General features: G+C 37.0%; 1 protein-coding gene across 3 annotated transcripts in view; it reads right to left on the reverse strand.

The window, feature by feature from the left end:
• Positions 1–16,949, reverse strand: part of MACC1 (MET transcriptional regulator MACC1) — a 39,844-nt gene extending 22,895 nt beyond the window's left edge. Inside the window, exon 1 of one of the 3 annotated variants that reach the window (XM_087712767.1) lies at positions 16,932–16,949. In XM_087712767.1, coding sequence (XP_087568893.1) covers positions 16,932–16,941 — 10 coding nt within the window. In that variant the 5' untranslated portion in view covers positions 16,942–16,949. Of the gene's footprint in view, positions 1–11,887; positions 12,024–16,931 lie in introns of those variants that run through there. The other 2 variants (XM_087712768.1, XM_014076396.2) reach the window with 2 other exon arrangements.
• Positions 16,950–17,237: the final 288 nt, after the last annotated feature.

The following is a 17,237-nucleotide window of genomic DNA, read 5'->3' on the forward strand; positions in this document are numbered from 1 at the left end:
TAGTTGGAATTCCATATTGAGTTATGTTAGCATAACTGACAAAAATAAAAGACTTGGATTCAAATCTGCCCTTAAGCATGGAAATTACTAGAGAGATTTCTCCTATCTCTAAAACCAAGTGCGTTCGATATCTAGATGATGTTTGTGTATCTAAAAATTCCTTGACAAACTCTCTGGTTGCTTGGTGCCTCAAAGTACCATAATGAGCCTAAAAGATTCACAAAAAAATAATATAATCAGTGCATTTAAAAAAATTAGTAAGGTTTAAAATTGATAACGTGCTATTAACTATGAAATTTAGTGAGGTGATTTTTGTTTCTGATTTTCAACAATAGCTTCATCACTATAAAACTACCTTTAATTAATTTAGTGGTCATGAACAAAATATAATTTTGTGACTATAGCATTAGCTTATCTTATTTAAAAAAAAATGCTAGTAACAATTAAGTCTTCTTCTAATGACTTTTTTTTGAGCCAGTGATTCTGAAGAACCTGAAGATGAATCTCAAATACTTTGGCCACCTAATGAGAAGTAAGAACTCACTGGAGAAGAGCCTAATGCTGAGAAAGATTGAGGGCAAAAGTGGACGACAGAGAATAAGGTGGCTGGATGAAGATACTGAAGCAGTCGGAATGACCTTAAATGGACTCCAGCGGATGGGAGAGGACAGGAAGGCCTGGAGGAACGTTGTTCATGGGATCATGATGGGTCAGACATGACTTCGCAACTAACAACAACAGGGATACTTGGTTGATTTTATACCTTTATCATCAAATGTGTTTGATATAGCCATAGTATGAAGTATTCACCTTGTCTAATAAAAAAAAAAAACACTCTTCCTTCAATAAAGAATTGGGTCTATATTTTATTGCTAAAGCACTATTAATCTTTTTTTTAAAAAAAAATCTGCCTTCCATTAATAAGAGAAGAGGTGCCAATACTTCAATTAATATATGTGCTTTCACTTTACCCCAGCAGGTGGCAGCATCTGCCGACAGTATCTGAAACTAAACAGGCCTGATGATGGACGAGCTTCCAGAAGGTGGCAATGGAAAACCACTGCTTTATTTGTCAACTCCTTTAAGTTGATTTAGGAAGCGAGATTCACATGGATTTTAACTGGTTTTAAGGTCAAGAATTAGGAATTAAAAGACTAGAATCTTGACAATAGATAACCCTCCTTTATTAACGATATTATTAAGGTGGGGGCACCCTTTGAAACTTTTCAATTAAACTTTTCATTTTCCCACTTTGGTTTCATGAAAAGCTAAGAATCATTTAAAAATAAAAGTCTGTACACGTAGTCCTAAGCTTCATTCAGTGACCTTCCGAAGTGACAATGGCACTGAAAAAAGTGAATTGTGAAAGTTTTTCATGCTTTTCTGGTCTTTGACACATCCTGATAGTCACTTGATCAAAATTCAGATGCTTGTCAACTGACTCATTTATGATAGTTGCAGTGTCCCACAATCCCTTTTGCAACCTTCTAATAAAGCCTTCTGATGAGTAAGTCAGATTCACTTAATAACTGTGTTACTAACTTAACAACCGGAGTGATTCACTTAACACATCTGGCAAGAATGGTCATAAAAGATAAAGGTTTCCCTCGCACATGTGTGCTAGTCGTTCTAGGGGGTGGGCCTCATCTCCGTTTCAAAGCCAAAGCCAAAGCCAAAGAGCCAGAACTGTTCAAATGACTAAATGCCGAAGGAGCACAGAATGTTACCTTCTCACCAAAGGTAGTTCCTATTTTTCTACTTGCATTTTTACATGCTTTCAAACTGCTAGGTTTGCAGAAGCCTGGACAAGTAACAGAAGCTCACTCCATTATGTGGTGCTAGGGATTCAAACCACCAACCTGCAGATCTTTCTGATCGAGAAGTGTCTTATCCACTGAGCCACCGCGTCCCTTAAGAAAGGTCATAAAATGGGGCAAAATTCAATAACTGCCATGCTTAGCAACAGAAATTTGTGGCTCAACTGTAGTAGTAAATCAAGGACCACCTATAACAACTTCTCCCATCAGCTGATGTAATCCTTCTCAATTTTTAACCCTCTCAGTCCTGTCATTGGAAGCCCAGCTCTTCTCAAAGAAGACTTTCTCTTGCAATTTGATTTTCATTCTCTGCACCTTTGTATCTGCTTCAGATTGGAGATCAGGAGAAATGAAAGCTAATAATTTTTTTAAAAATGGTTTTCTAAAACTCAACGTGATGAACTATTGGTGGATAGCAAAACTGAATCAGAAGAATAACATTTCAGTGTGTTCTTGCTAAACTGAAAATATACTGACTAAAAAAGTCTCTGCTGTTTATTTTTAAATCACAATTAAAGAGCAGTATAATAATTGCTACAAAAAGACTACTTATTATACATTCCACTAATGGAGAATAGTGGGTTCTCTATATGGAGAAAACAAAAGGACAGTTGAGCAATATTCAGTCCGATTGCCATGATTTAAAATAAGGGCAAAAAAAGAGGAAAGACAGCACCCAGCTGTTAAATGATGCAAATTCTGCACACATTTTGAAAACTCTCTGAGAGTTTTCTAAGATAAAAGACAGCATTTATAGAGTAGGAATGTAACAACAAGGCAGAAAATACATGTTGTTTGTATATAATATGCAGTGACACAAATGTAGTAATAAAATGACTCTAAAATATTTCTTGGAAGTTTGATCATATATTTATCTGAATATAAATAATTTCAATGTAAGATTAAATGAATAAATACAGACTTTAAAAAAAGCACTCATAAAAAGATTTGCTGATATGCTAAATCATGGATGTCCAAATGTTTGGTTTGCCTTGGCCTTACTGAGGAAGAGAAATTGCCTTGGGCCACTTATAAAATGTACATACAATATAGTTAATATATATATAAATCACATAATAATAGAGTTAAATATTAAAGTTTACAATCTTGTGTGCTGCGAGACTAGCTGTTCAGGGATGCACATGAACCCAAGTTGGAGATACCTGTTCTAAACATTAAGAGAGTGGTTAGTCACTTAGCTAAAAAATAAACAATCAAAAACCCCTTCTATTGTTGACTTTGTACTCCGAGAGTCATTTTCACATCAGACAAGTTGTATTTTTAAAAAAAAGATTTAAAGTCCAAAATGATGCATAACATGCTTGATAAAATACCTTTTTCAACTGATACACTGTATTACGCAGAAGAATAAAGTATTTTGAACTAAACTTACACATGAAATTGCTGTGTATATATCAATTCTACAAAACTGATGTGAATCCTGAAATCTTTTATTTATTAGTCTTTAATTCACTTAATTTTGGATAACAAAATGATCTTCTTCTATTGGATAGAATGGGGCAGAATTATATTGATTTAACTTTATTCTCTTGGAATATTTCTGGAAACAATTTTTTTCAAAAGTTTTGCTTCCTGAAAAACCTTTGGAGATTATATTTGTGTTCAATTTAAGGGAATCTAATTTCAGAATGTACATGTCACATAGGAATTTTAAGAAATATGACATTCACTTTTAGTGACCATGATGTATTTATTCACATTATGCTTCTATCAAGCTGCATGAGTTCAACAGAGCTAGCAGTGATTTTCTGCCTGTTTTCATTTGTATTCAGTGTCCAATACATATTACTACAGTGTCCAAGCAATAGTCAGTCAGCATTGATGGATTCCTGTGGCCCTGATATTTTTGCCAATATCCTGGTGAAACTGATTGCACCTAAACCTTCAGGAAAGATGTCGAAGTGCGCATGCGGAAAATGAATCTTCACTTACATGTTGCACTTCGTGGTCTTGTATGCTGTAAGCTTGTCAACCAGCTGAATGGAATTGGTGCTCTGTGGATGGATGCCAAGAAAACTCTCAATAAAACCCATTACTTTCCAAGCAATTTTCTCTGGCCCCACTAACAGATCCTTGAATCGCTTGTCATTGATGATCCATCTGATCTGTGGATCAACAGAGATGCCTTCCTTGATCTTAAACATCTGTTATTCTTGGAAACATTTATCTCAAGTAACAAAAACTTCACCTTTCTTGTTCATTGCTGTCACAAAATTTGTCATTATTACAAGTTTTATGTGAAGCGAAGTTAAAAATATCTATTAGCTCAACAAGTGGTTCATGTTTTTCTACCCTGGAATCAAATTCTTTCAGAGTAGCCAATTTTTTTTAATGTAATGTGATGGTCTCACTTGTCTGTTCCATTCACTTATGTAAAACAGTAGTTAATAAACTGCATTCCAAGCAAAAAATAAATATTTTTGGATCCCCACAGATATTTCTGTTGTATTTGATGAACTGGATATGCATTAGCAACAGTTCCATGTTTCTTTCATGTGTGCAGCACAGTCAATAGATAATATTATTAACTTAGATTTCTATAAAAAGGTGTGTGATAGGTTAAATTACAGGCTACTTTTGTGATAAGTAACCAAAAATCAGTAAGATGTAGCCTAAAATGTTCAGAAAGCAAAATCTTTGTTGTCCTATTTCATACTGATGAAATACCAAAAGCAAATGATTTAGCTAATTCATATATTTGCAAGGAATTGAGCAATAGGCTTTAGAAATACATACTGTATTTAAATTACGATTGTCACATAGTTTTTGCAACTATTTCAAGTACTGAATTTTCTAGCTCCTAAGAGCAATGACAGGATATTGGCCAATCTAACATTTAAAAAGTTTTCATCAGGAAATTTACAAGTACCTATTTTCAGGTCACCTGGTGCTATTAAATATTAAATGTCTATTTAAAATGCTTAGTGTATTAACATTTTTTTCTTTTTAAAAAACTGAACTCTAATTATATTTCACACAATTTTTTTTAAAGAACAGAATGGTGCTATATCTAAGCATCATGGCCTGAAGCAATGCCAAGAATATGCTGAATCAACTGACATAATGCTAACAGGGAAATTTTCCCTGCGCTGGTGGTTATAGGAAGCTTTCGATTTTGATGTAAAAGATTGGGATGACAAACTTTCTATTAAAATCAGGTGAGAAAAAATAAAACCAATCTAAATAGTGCAGAGCATGGCAACTGGGGAATTTTCTGAAACATTTTCAAAACAATTCAGTTTGTTCCTGTCACAGGCTTTATCACAGTGCTGCAAAATTCCATGAGGCCCAACCAAAGAAATTAAGTACCACCAATATACTGGAAGATAAAACTGGAAGAAACTACCTGTAAAAAAAATGGAATAAGCCTAAAAAGCAAATGATGAAATGAATTGAACAGCTAAGAACATAAAAAGCAGACCAAATAATTTTGGGATTGAAAAAAAATGTATTAAAAAATTCTGTTCATTTGGAACACATTTTATTGCTGTACAAGGACGACGGAAGAAATGAATACAGTTGATTTAGAAGAAGATATCTGCCAAGAAAGAACATAACCATAGCAGAATATATACAATAAAATGACTTTAAAAGCATTCTAATAACTGAGAAAGAAAACAGCAATTTAAAATTGTCATGTAATCTATTAGATCTGCCCAGAATTGAATATAACAGGACAATACAATGATATTTTTTCCAGTACAAACTCCTATTTTTTTACAATAGAATGCTGATAAAGACTTTGCTTAAACAGGCATGTACTAGACTTAAATGATATATTAAATGAAGATTTAAAATATAAGAGTCTCTTGCTAATCTATATTTTCAAAAGAGCTGATGGCTACTACTGTAAACCTTTTAATAGATCAGTCTCCCTTATCTTTTTAATCCTTTATTGGACAGTTGCAATTTTGAAGCATATTATTTCACAAAAAGTCTACGAAGAAGTCACTTACTAATTTGCCAAAGATTTGCATGAATTGACCACAGCATTCTCTGTCACTTCTTGTAGCCTTCCTTTCTACTATTACTGCTTGCTTCTAACTGTTTTCCACATAACTAAGCAAACTTCCCAACAAAACCAATAGTTCCAATTGTGTATGCCTGTGATGGCAAACCTATGGCATGCGTGCAACAGGTGGCACATGGAGCCATTTCTTGGGCACGCAAGGCGTTGCCCTGTCAGCTCCAAGGTAGCTGGTTTCGGCTTTCATTTTTTGGCAAAAAACAACACAATACACAAGAGACTCCTTAGCGCCCTGGTCGTCTTCGTGTTGCCTCAGGAAGGAGAGGAATGGGGAGCAGCAGCAGTCGCTGGATGCAGGGACTCTTACAGAAGTTACTGCTACATGTTCCTCAAACAAGGACTATATGAACTAAACTGTATTTTATACCATCTCTTGTTTCAACAGCATTTCTGTTAAAGCTATTCAAAATATAATATAAAATATTAAAGAAGTAATAATAGTAACCCTAATGCACTATTTTATTATTGCTCTGAACTAGCTGCTCGACGATATTGAATTAACTTGAGCAAAATACCTAGGTTTATCAAATTTTGGACAATTTACCAAAAGAAACTAAGTTTAACCATTATAGCCCCAAATCTTTATCAAATATATACCATCCCCGATTTACCAGTTTTCCATAAAGAACGAAGTTCTACATATTTAACTGCTATAGAAAACCCACTAAAACCTGAGTTGATACAGCTGTCATACAGATCTAAACAAAATGGCTACCACTTGGATTACTTTGCTTATCTTATTGTCACCATATAACAATATCAAGGATGATTTTACCTGTGGCACTTTAGATGCTGCCAAACTTCAACAGCATGTCCACTGGTAAAGAATAGTGGGAGTTATAATTCAATAATACATTAATGACCACAAATTTTAAACCCAGGCTTTTCATCAATATGCTGATCTTGTCAACTGTGTAAGACTCTTTGACATATCAGATGGAAAAATGAAAAGGAATAACTTTTAGAATTTTGCATTGCATTCTACAATTGTTACATACATTGTTGTATGAGAATAATGTATTCAAATAAGATCAGAATCCAAGTGATTTTAGCTAACCATGAAAGAGCTAAGTAGTGTTGGATCTGATTAGAACCTAGAAGGGTCCCTTCTAAAATTCCTGGAACTTTATATCAATCACAAATCACTTCATGATGCAGCCAAGAAAATTATTCGGGCATGCCAAATTCATATATTTCTAAATATGAAGAAACTAACTATCCTCTCTTTAGTCATAATGGCACTTGTGAGTACCTATTTTCCCTGTCACTAATAACACTCAGATTTTCCAGCTCATAAAAGTAGTTTCTCAGGAAATGACAATGATTTTCAAAGGGGAAAAATTAAGGGTTGATTTACAAGTGTGATTTATTTTGCAGTTATAAACATTCAGTTCAAATTATCTCTTTTTATTTTATTTGAACATATTAGATCAGAAATAGCTGGCAGAGCAGGGCTGTCAAACTCACGGCCTGCGGGCTGGATGCTTTAGACTACATAGGAGGGATACGGGGGACCCCTTGCAGGGTAGGGCTGAGGATTATGTCCAGTTCTTGGCGGACAAAGTTGCTCGGTTTCGGTCGGATTTGGACTCCACCTCTGCAGATCCAGCCGAGGCACAAGAGGATAAATTGGCAGACCACCCCTGGGTTGAGTTTCAGGATGTTGCCCCTGGGGATGTGGACAAGGCCATGAGAGCTGTGAGTGCCCCCACCTGTGTACTGGACCCGTGTCCCTCCTGGTTGGTTGCCAACAGCAGTGAGGTGACACGAGGCTGGATCCAGGCGGTTGTTACCGCCTCCCTTCGGGAGGGGCACTTCCCCTCCGCACTTAAAGCGGCGGTGGTGAGACCCCTCCTGAAGAAACCATCTTTGGATCCAGCTGTTCTCAACAATTATCGTCCAGTCTCCAACCTCCCCTTTGTAGGAAGGTTGTTGAGAAAGTGGTGGCCTTCCAGCTTCAACGGACCTTGGAGGAAGCCAGTTACCTAGACCCCTTCCAGTCCGGCTTCAGACCTGGTTACAGCACTGAAACCGCTTTGGTCGCATTGACCGATGATCTCTGGAGAGCCAGGGATGGAGGCCATGCCTCCATCCTGGTTCTCCTTGACCTCTCGGCGGCTTTCGATACCATCGACCATGGTATCCTTCTGCGAAGACTGCGGGAGGTGGGGGTGGGAGGCACTGTTTTGCAGTGGTTCTCCTCCTACCTCTCGGACAGGTCACAGTCGGTGTTAGTTGGGGGGCAGAGATCGACCCCTAGGCCCCTAACATATGGGGTGCCGCAGGGTTCGGTCTTATCCCCCCTATTATTTAACATCTACATGAAACCGCTGGGCGAGATCATTCGGAGGCACGGGATAAGATACCACCAATACGCGGACGATACCCAGTTGTATCTGTCCGCCCCGTGCCAACTCAATGAAGCGGTGGACGTGATGAACCGGGGTCTTGAAGCCGTTAGGGACTGGATGAGGGCTAACAAGCTTGTACTCAACCCGGAGAAGACTGAGTGGCTGTTGTGTTTCCCTCCCAATAATTTGGCTAGTGCTCCATCACTCAGGCTGGGGGGCCAAACTTTATACCCCTCAGACAGGGTTCGCAACTTGGGAGTCCTCCTGGACCCACAGCTGACCTTCGACCACCATCTGACGGCTGTGACCAGGGGGGCATTTGCCCAGGTTCGCCTGGTGCGCCAGTTGCGACCCTACCTGAACCGGGAGGCTCTCACAACAGTCACTCGGGCCCTTGTGAACTCTAGGCTGGAATACTGCAATGTGCTCTACATGGGGCTGCCCTTGAAGAGCACCCGGCGACTTCAGCTAGTCCAGAATGCGGCCGCGCGAGTGATCGTGGGTGCACCTCGGTTCGCCCACATAACACCTATCCTCCGCGAGCTGCGCTGGCTACCTGTTGATCTCCAGGTATGCTTCAAGGTGCTACTTACCACCCATAAAGCCCTTCATGGTAGTGGATCTGTGTACTTGAGAGACCGCCTCCTGCCAATTACCTCCTTACGACCTATTAGATCGCACAGATTAGGCCTCCTCCGAGTTCCATCCGCCAGTCAGTGTCGACTGGCAACTACACGGAGGAGAGCCTTTTCAGTAGTAGCTCCGACCCTTTGGAACGATCTCCCCGTGGAGATTCGTACCCTCACCACCGTCCAGACCTTCCGCACAGCCCTCAAGACCTGGCTATCCCGTCAGGCCTGGGGATAAAGATCGTAATCCGTCCCCACCCGAATGATGAATGTTGTGTACTATTTTTACTTATGTATTGTTTTATGTCTTACTGTCTTGTACTCCCCTCCCTATATATTGTAAGCCGCCCTGAGTCCCCTCAGGGAAAAGGGCGGCCTATAAATAATAAAACCATAAAACCATAAACCATAGACACTGGCCATGCCCACTCCCGGTTTAGCGAAGGGGAAAAAGTCATGCTTCATCATGTGATAATGCCGTGACAATGAGAGTTTGGCACCCCTGTGGTAGGACATATTGTCACATAGAGCAGATTCAGTGGTGGGTTTCAAAAAAATTTGGAACATCTTCTGTGGGTGTGGCCTGCTTTCCGGGTCTACTGGTGGAACCTTTTCTAACCTGTTCAGTAGATTTGACGAACCGGTTTTACCAAATAGGTGCGAACTGGTAGGAACCCACCTCTGAGCAGATTCCAAGAAAAGGTTTAATCCTGTATGTCCTAAGTGATATTACATTTCCCCAATATTGTACCTAGCGAAAATAAAATTTCATATGTTAATCACCTAAAGCATTTTTCATTGCCTTGTGTTAAAACTGAATGCACACATGAATTTTTTAAGTGCACCATATTTACTATTCCACAATCTAATGTCTTCCAGATTATTAGGACTACATATCATAACAACTCATTCAGCATATCATGTGGATTATGGGAGTTGCAGTTCAACTTATTATAAAGCATTGGATTGGTAGGCTTTGAAGTCTTATTGTAACCAATTTAAAACAAACTTTTTTTACAATGGGTTTTCTTTAGGTATTTATAAATAACTTTTTAATGCATTAAACTCAAAATGAAACTTTCTTAGGCAAATATTGAAGGAGCTGGGCATAAATGGCATTCTAAAAATGTTTCAATTTGTGGAGAAAGAATTGGGTGATCGTTTTTTCTGAATTTCTCTACAGGACAAGGAATTCTCCAACAATTTCCAATTGCAGGACTCCCAGGGGTTAATGCAGTCTTCTATCTTCTATCAATTTTCCTTGAGATTTAATTAAATCATGGGAAGTTAGAGAAGTCAAGGAGAAAATGATTGTACCGTGAAAGACAAGAACCTACAAGCACTACCCAATCATTAAGTTTGAATAATGCTCTATAAAGATTCACCAAGGCTATCTTCTTCTTTGGAAAGTTTTCTATTTTTCCACAATTAAATTGAATATGCATTGATAAGAAACATATTACAGGAATATTGTTACTATTGATTAATTTAATATGGGTATGCAGGCCAAAAAATTCTGGGTAGTTTATAATATTACGTTATGTAATTAAAAACTATGAGAGGTCTTTGAAAATCCCAAAACGTTTGCAAAGGCTGTGTGTGTGTGTGTGTGCGCGCGTATGTAGAATCTTACAGGAAAATGTACCTTGTTTTTTTTTTATGAAGTACATCCACCTCATTTTATTCATTAATAAATGCATTCATCTTTAAGAAACCAATATGCTAGCTGTTTCTGCTAGAAAGCTATTTCTCTGGCCATCATCTAAAGCTTCCTGCACTGAGGGACACACACACACACACACACACACACACACACAAACACACAAACACATTTAGCAATAAAGTTTTATTTACTTGATTAATGTTTTCCAACCAATCAATTCAATTTAATTCATTTGAAAGACCTAGCTTACATAGTATTGTTTAGATTAAAATGTTTATTTTACCTATTTCCTGCACAGAATATTATAGGCCATAATGAATTATTATGACATATAGCTTTATTTGCATAGCTGAAAGATATAGTTGAATATTACTTTTCTTTCAAGTGGGAACTACCTTACTCATTTAACTCATTTAACATCTGTTATTTGCCCTGGGCTGCCTAGCAAACTCATAATCAGTATATTATAGTATGGTATTTGGCTTTAAAAAACTTAATAAGCCATAAGCCATGGATAAGCAAATGCTACCACAGTCAATAACCACTCAAAATCTGATTTACACAAAACAAACATACAAGAAACTAAAACTGTAACAAGAAGCCCACCAGCTGAAAATGCCCTTTTCATATTTGTAACTCACTTTTGTTTCCCAAAAACTCTGAATGGTGGATGTTGCTCTTGCTCACCCCACCCCACCCCGCCCTTGCCCTTGTGATCCTCACATAAACAGGGAATTTGGGCGAGAGTTGCTAACTAGTTTAGCCCCCCCAGGGAAATTCGTGGCAAGGTAGCACTTAGGATTCATGCGACTGCAAAGAAATCAGTTCGTTTCTACCGTCCAAGCTAAAACATTATTATTTATCATTTCAAGCAGAAGAAAAATTGTGCTCTTTATGCTATAGATCGGCATCCACTGCACGATCCATAAAAATATATCAAATTGGAACGAGAAAATAAACTACTAAATGTGTCGTGCATTATGCCATTCTGGATAATAGTTTTTAAAATGAGCTCTACAAAACAAAGGAAAAAGGACTCCCACGCTCGCCTGGATGAGAATTTCAAATTTGTGAGCACCCACCAACTCTACCGTAGTATTTTCCTGCTAAATGTTTATAACTTCACAAACTCTTCAAGAAAAACCCGAGAGCAAGGTTTGATTAACACATACATCTTTACAGTAGAAACTACGGTGGGATAATATGATTACACACATGCTCGAGAAAAGACCAGAGCTGAGACCTAAATTTCCCAAAAGCCAAACTCAGACTTGGGCACCCATCCCGTGACAGACCTACGCCACATTCTTCTTCGTCTACTACTATCTTAGCTATTTTTCATTTAACATTTGAAACGTGCAATTTAAACAAAACAATACCTTTCTCGTCCCCCAAATCTGCAGAGGTCAATTATCCTGAAGCATCACTTTAGAAACTTGCAAGTGATTCAGGATTCTTGATAATCCCGCACAAGCTTCCTAAGTATATACTCGACTACCTTCCCAGTTAGAAGCAACACCTCGTCTTGTGGCGGCAGTGCCTTCTGGAAAACTGAGTCCTACAACCGTTTCCGAGCGCCCAATGAGCCAGGGATTTCGGAGAGCTTGAACTACACTACCCATAAACCCATTCTCTTCACCTGAGCTTCCACATGAAACCAGGAGAACTGGTTTGATTACTAGAGTTTCACCTTGGGCCGGAAAGAGAGACGAGGAGAGAATAGTTCAGTTTACATTTTGTTTTGTGTGGAGTTTGTTTAGTTTAGCCAGGCTTTATCTCAATGAGTATTTAACTATGTATGTATTCTTGCTCTAGTCTATCGCCTGTCATTTTTCTCAACATTAACAATTTGTAGGTTATAAAAAAGCCACGGAAGGTGTAAATTAACATCTGGCATTACAGAAACTAGGTTTCAAAAATGTATGAAATATAAGATCTTATTTCTCAAATTACCTGAGAAACTTTGAACTGCCAGCAAGCAGGCAAATTGGGATAGACCAACAGTCGTAGAAGATAACATTAGAAGAGGAGAAAAGACCTTGTCAATCTCACTGATTTATTGGAGCTGGTGGGAAGTAATGCAGGCCCCAGGAATATTGTTGTGTTTGCATCATCCCATTATTTTTAATTAAATTGTAGTTTATCAGGATTTTCCCCAGGTAGTTGTAGTCTAAATCCACATATTTCTAGGCAGAGCAACATTACAGTTCTTGAAAGACTGTATGCACATGAATCTTTGTAGGCCCCCTGTTGTATAATAATTCAGATATACATTGTTATAAGGTTATTCCTTGGACCAATGTATCATTGCAATCAGATACATAATAAGGAATATCATCTTATATTTTATATCTTGCCTTTTACTTTCAATAACTCAAAATAGCATACATGGTATTTTGTTTTGCTATATATCAGATATATAAAACCTAATGTTCTCTATGAAAGCTCATACAAGTGGAAGATCTGGTTATTAGTGGGATTACTAAGAAAAGTATGACACCACAGGAGTTGACACATATATAAATGCAATTAGAATCATAATCTTCCATGACAAAAAAAATAAGCTTCCATTCTTCGGAAGTATAGAGAATGGGTATGTACCTTCTGAAGCTTTATTTAATGGACCATGCTTACAATTATTTTGAAAATAACTTTTCCACAGCCACTGTTCTGGTTTGTTGCTAAGGTGTTTGTCCAGAATTAGGGTATGCAAGTGTGTTGAGCTTACTCCATTGTCTCCCATTTTTTTTAACCTTAAAAATTGATGGGGAAACACACCAGTTTTCCAATCACAACACTGTTGAAAATTTACAAATAGTTTAGGCTCATAGGTAAGGTGACCAGATTTTCAGATTGGTAAAGAGGGACACCTTTGACCATGGGGTGGAGGGGTGCTTGATTAAAAATTTTATACGGAGCAACAAAAATTTTCATACAATGCAAAAATAGTATTGTAATATTTTTTTATTTCAACATAACTACAATTTACAAATATAAATTGTAACTGTTGCCAAACATCAAATTTTTGATCACATGACCATGAGGATGCTGAACGGTCGCTAAGTGTGAAAATGGTCACTAAGTGTGAAAAATGGTAATCAGTCACATTTTTCAATGCCATTGTAACTTTGGTCACTATACCACCTTTCTTGCCACAGTTCTTAAGTAATTAACTGCAGCTGATAAGTTAGTAACATAAGTGAATCTGGTTTCCCCATTTAACTTTGTCAAGAGGTCACAAAAAGCAATTACATGACCACAGGACACTGAAACCATCATAAATACGAATCTGTTGCCAAACATCAAAATTTTGATCGCATGACCATGAGGATGCTGCAATGGTCGCTAAGTGTGAAAATGGTCGCTAAGTGTGAAAAATGGTCATCAGTCACTTTTTTCAATGCCATTGTAACTTTGGTCACTATACCACCTTTCTTGCCACAGTTCTTAAGTGAATACCTGCAGCTGGTAATTTGTATTTTGGGTAGAATCTTTTTTTAAATTGTCTAAGACAATTTAAAAAAAGAATCCACACAGAATAAATTGAAGTAAAACATTTCAAACTATTCCACACAGAATAAATTGAAGTAAAACTATTTTTAAAAATTCTATGTACAATATATTTCAAAGTATTGTGCATAGAATTTTTTAAATGGTTTATTTCAATTTATTTTGGATAAAATCTTTTTTTAAATAGTCTAAGACAATTTTAAAAAAGAATCCACACAGAATAAAACTATTTTAAAAAACTCTATGCACAATAAATAAAATATTATTTTAAAATACATTAAAAAAATAAAAGAAAAAACCCAGCTCACTTACCAGCAGGCAGGAACTCCAAGTCAATCCAGAATGATGTAGATGTTAATACAAAGAACTGAGCAAATTAAAATGGTGAAATTAATCAGGGAAATATTTTTCAAAGAAACTTTGCCACCATTTTTTCCACACGAGCCAACCTTCAACCTCCGTGCCCCCCCCTCTGGAAAATCCAGGAAGGAACACTCATGACTTCTCTAGCCTAGTATTTCCTGCAGCTCTATGGTACTAAGTCATCTTTTCTTATAAAATGAGGTAAAAGGGCAGGGGGGTCCATTTTGTTGCTTTAACATTTTAATATCTTCAATGAAAGTACTGAGACAGAGAGAGGGATTAGACAGGGTGTCTTTTGTCTTGCCCCGGTTAGGATTTCTTAAGCAAATCCACTGGGCTTTCAACATGAAGCCAAAAAATCGGGACTTTTAAAAAACGCCCCGGAACATGGGACAAATTGTTATAAATCGTGACTGTCCTGCCAAAATCGGTATGTCTGGTCACCTTACTCATAGGTAGTCACATGGATGGGAAATTATCAAATCTGCTTATGGATGAGATTACGGTCATGATTTTATATGGCACGATTTGTTTTTCTGAAATTATTCATGCAGAGGTATCCAATTCAAGATATCAAGGCCCTTTTGACATCACACAAATGATATAATTATGCAATTTCTTCAGTAATAAAATGATATATAGTATGGTCTGACATTTGTGCTTTGATGTCATATGCCTATCACTTGCACTCATTGCTTTACCATCTCTCAAATCTACATGTTCCTTATATGCTAGCATAATAGCTACAACAAAAATAGTCTTTCTTTTGAAGTGCTGAATTGGTAATAATAGGAAGCCTTGGAAGTTGAATATGGGGTTAATTATTCAATTAATTTTTAAATAATTTCTGACTTTTAAGTATTACACTGACTCCTTAATGGAAGTTTAGATTAAAACTCTAATTACATTAAATTACATTAAAGTAGTAGATTTGTTTCCTTGCATTTTTCTGCAAGTTCTGATCTATTGGTTGTGACTATAATTATAATTATATTATTAATGCTGAAAGATGATTATACAAAATAACTTTTGATTTCTAGTTTCTGACACAGTTTCTCTATGACTAAAATCAGTAGGGCAACATAGTATTATAGTAGACATCACATTTAGAGCGTGACATTAATATCTGGAATGCTAATTGCTAATATTGACTAATAAAATATTGTGTGCTTCAGTGGATTAATTAGTGGATTAATTAGAATATTTGTAGAAGAACTTTTTCAGGCAACCAGTAATAATACAGTAGTAACTGTCTGCTGATTTATTAATACATTCTTCATTTCTTTTTCTTTCTCTTTTTGGCTGTGAAGCCAATTGTGGTTATTATGTTGCTTTAATAGTTAAATAGTATGAGGTTAGGATAATTACAAAAGAACAGTGAAGCATGAATAAAAAGGTGAGGTCTGAGTTCCAAAACAAAATGTATTTATCTAAAAACAGACACATAATATCCATTCAACTTTTTAGCTTCCAGTTATCATTCAAGAAATCTAGGGATACCAGATTGTAGATTACTACACACACACACACACACACACACACACACACACCACACAAACGCACACACACATACACACAGAGTTACATTTTATATTGTACAATGTTCAATATTGCTCAGTATCACCAATTCTCTGGCAAAAACTCAATGCAATATGCAGCATTTTTTCAGCTTTTTCTTTTGAATTCCTTTGGGATGGAAGTGTTAGGGGCTAAGTACGGTATGGCAAGTTATGTGCTCAATTGCTATAACATCCTTCAAATGTATGCCAATCTATTTTACTTCTATGTCAAAGTTTGCTGTCTTTTCTTGGCAAAGATAAATTGTAAAAAGGAAAAAGTGCTGTATTATGAACATTAGCGATATATTAACTGTGTCATATATTTTAAGTGTTTCTGGGATTTAGTTACAGCAGTTACCTTACGTTGTTTCTTTAAATCAAAGGGTTTATGTTTCTATATGTTTACCTAAACAAGGGATTCATTAAATTATTTATAACAACAGTATGCAAAAGTAATAATTAAAAGGGGGAGTGATGACACCTATTACTATTAGGCCATAGAGTGGAATCTGGTTGCTCATATCATGAACAAGAGTTACTGAAAGAGAGTGTGAAAGAGAGTGTGATTAATCAGCATAAGAGCTGTATAATCATAAGCTTCCTCTGAATCATAATACTGCATGAATAACCATATCTGTGACCTTCAAATTCTGTTTTCACAATCTCTTAGCATTATTTAAGCTCATTGAGTATATTAGGAAACAAGCTTCTGGATGGTAACCAGTCTGCCATGCCTAATAAGAATGGTTCTGTAAACCTTGTGGAAAGTTATCACCCAGCCCTATCCCAGAAAAAATGAAATAACCTAGGAAATATTGAAATGGCAGAATATTATATTTCCCTGGATGTGAAAAGGAAGAAACATGTTTTAAAAAGACAGAGTAGCTCCCTGCAGCTTCCTGCCCCACCCCCCTTTGTCAATGAGCCATGAAAGCCTGAGCTAGTCTACTTTACATAATAAAGGTAGTATCAGCTTTTCACAGAAACCCACCACATGGCATCTGAGAATTCAACCAAACTTGGGATTCAAAACACAGCCTGTGCTTGGCCCCATGGGAGTTTGACAACCAATCAGAATACAAGTTCAAGATCAAAGGCCAGAGAGGGCATAAAACCAGGAACTTTCAGCATCTCAGCCTTTCCTTCTCTTCTTCTCCACCAACATTGAAGAATATGATCACCTTTTCTGTTCAGGACTCAAGCCATGTGGTCTTGTCCACCATTAAACTATCTTTCCAAGCTGCTTCCATGTCTCCAGTGTCTTTTTCCCCACTTGGAACCAAACCCAAAAGGACAT

The sequence above is a fragment of the Thamnophis sirtalis genome, unplaced genomic scaffold, assembly GCF_051295495.1.
Source record: "Thamnophis sirtalis isolate CommonGarterSnake01/CBP01778 unplaced genomic scaffold, rThaSir2_p1.2 scaffold_4, whole genome shotgun sequence".
Taxonomy (NCBI): domain Eukaryota; kingdom Metazoa; phylum Chordata; class Lepidosauria; order Squamata; family Natricidae; genus Thamnophis; species Thamnophis sirtalis.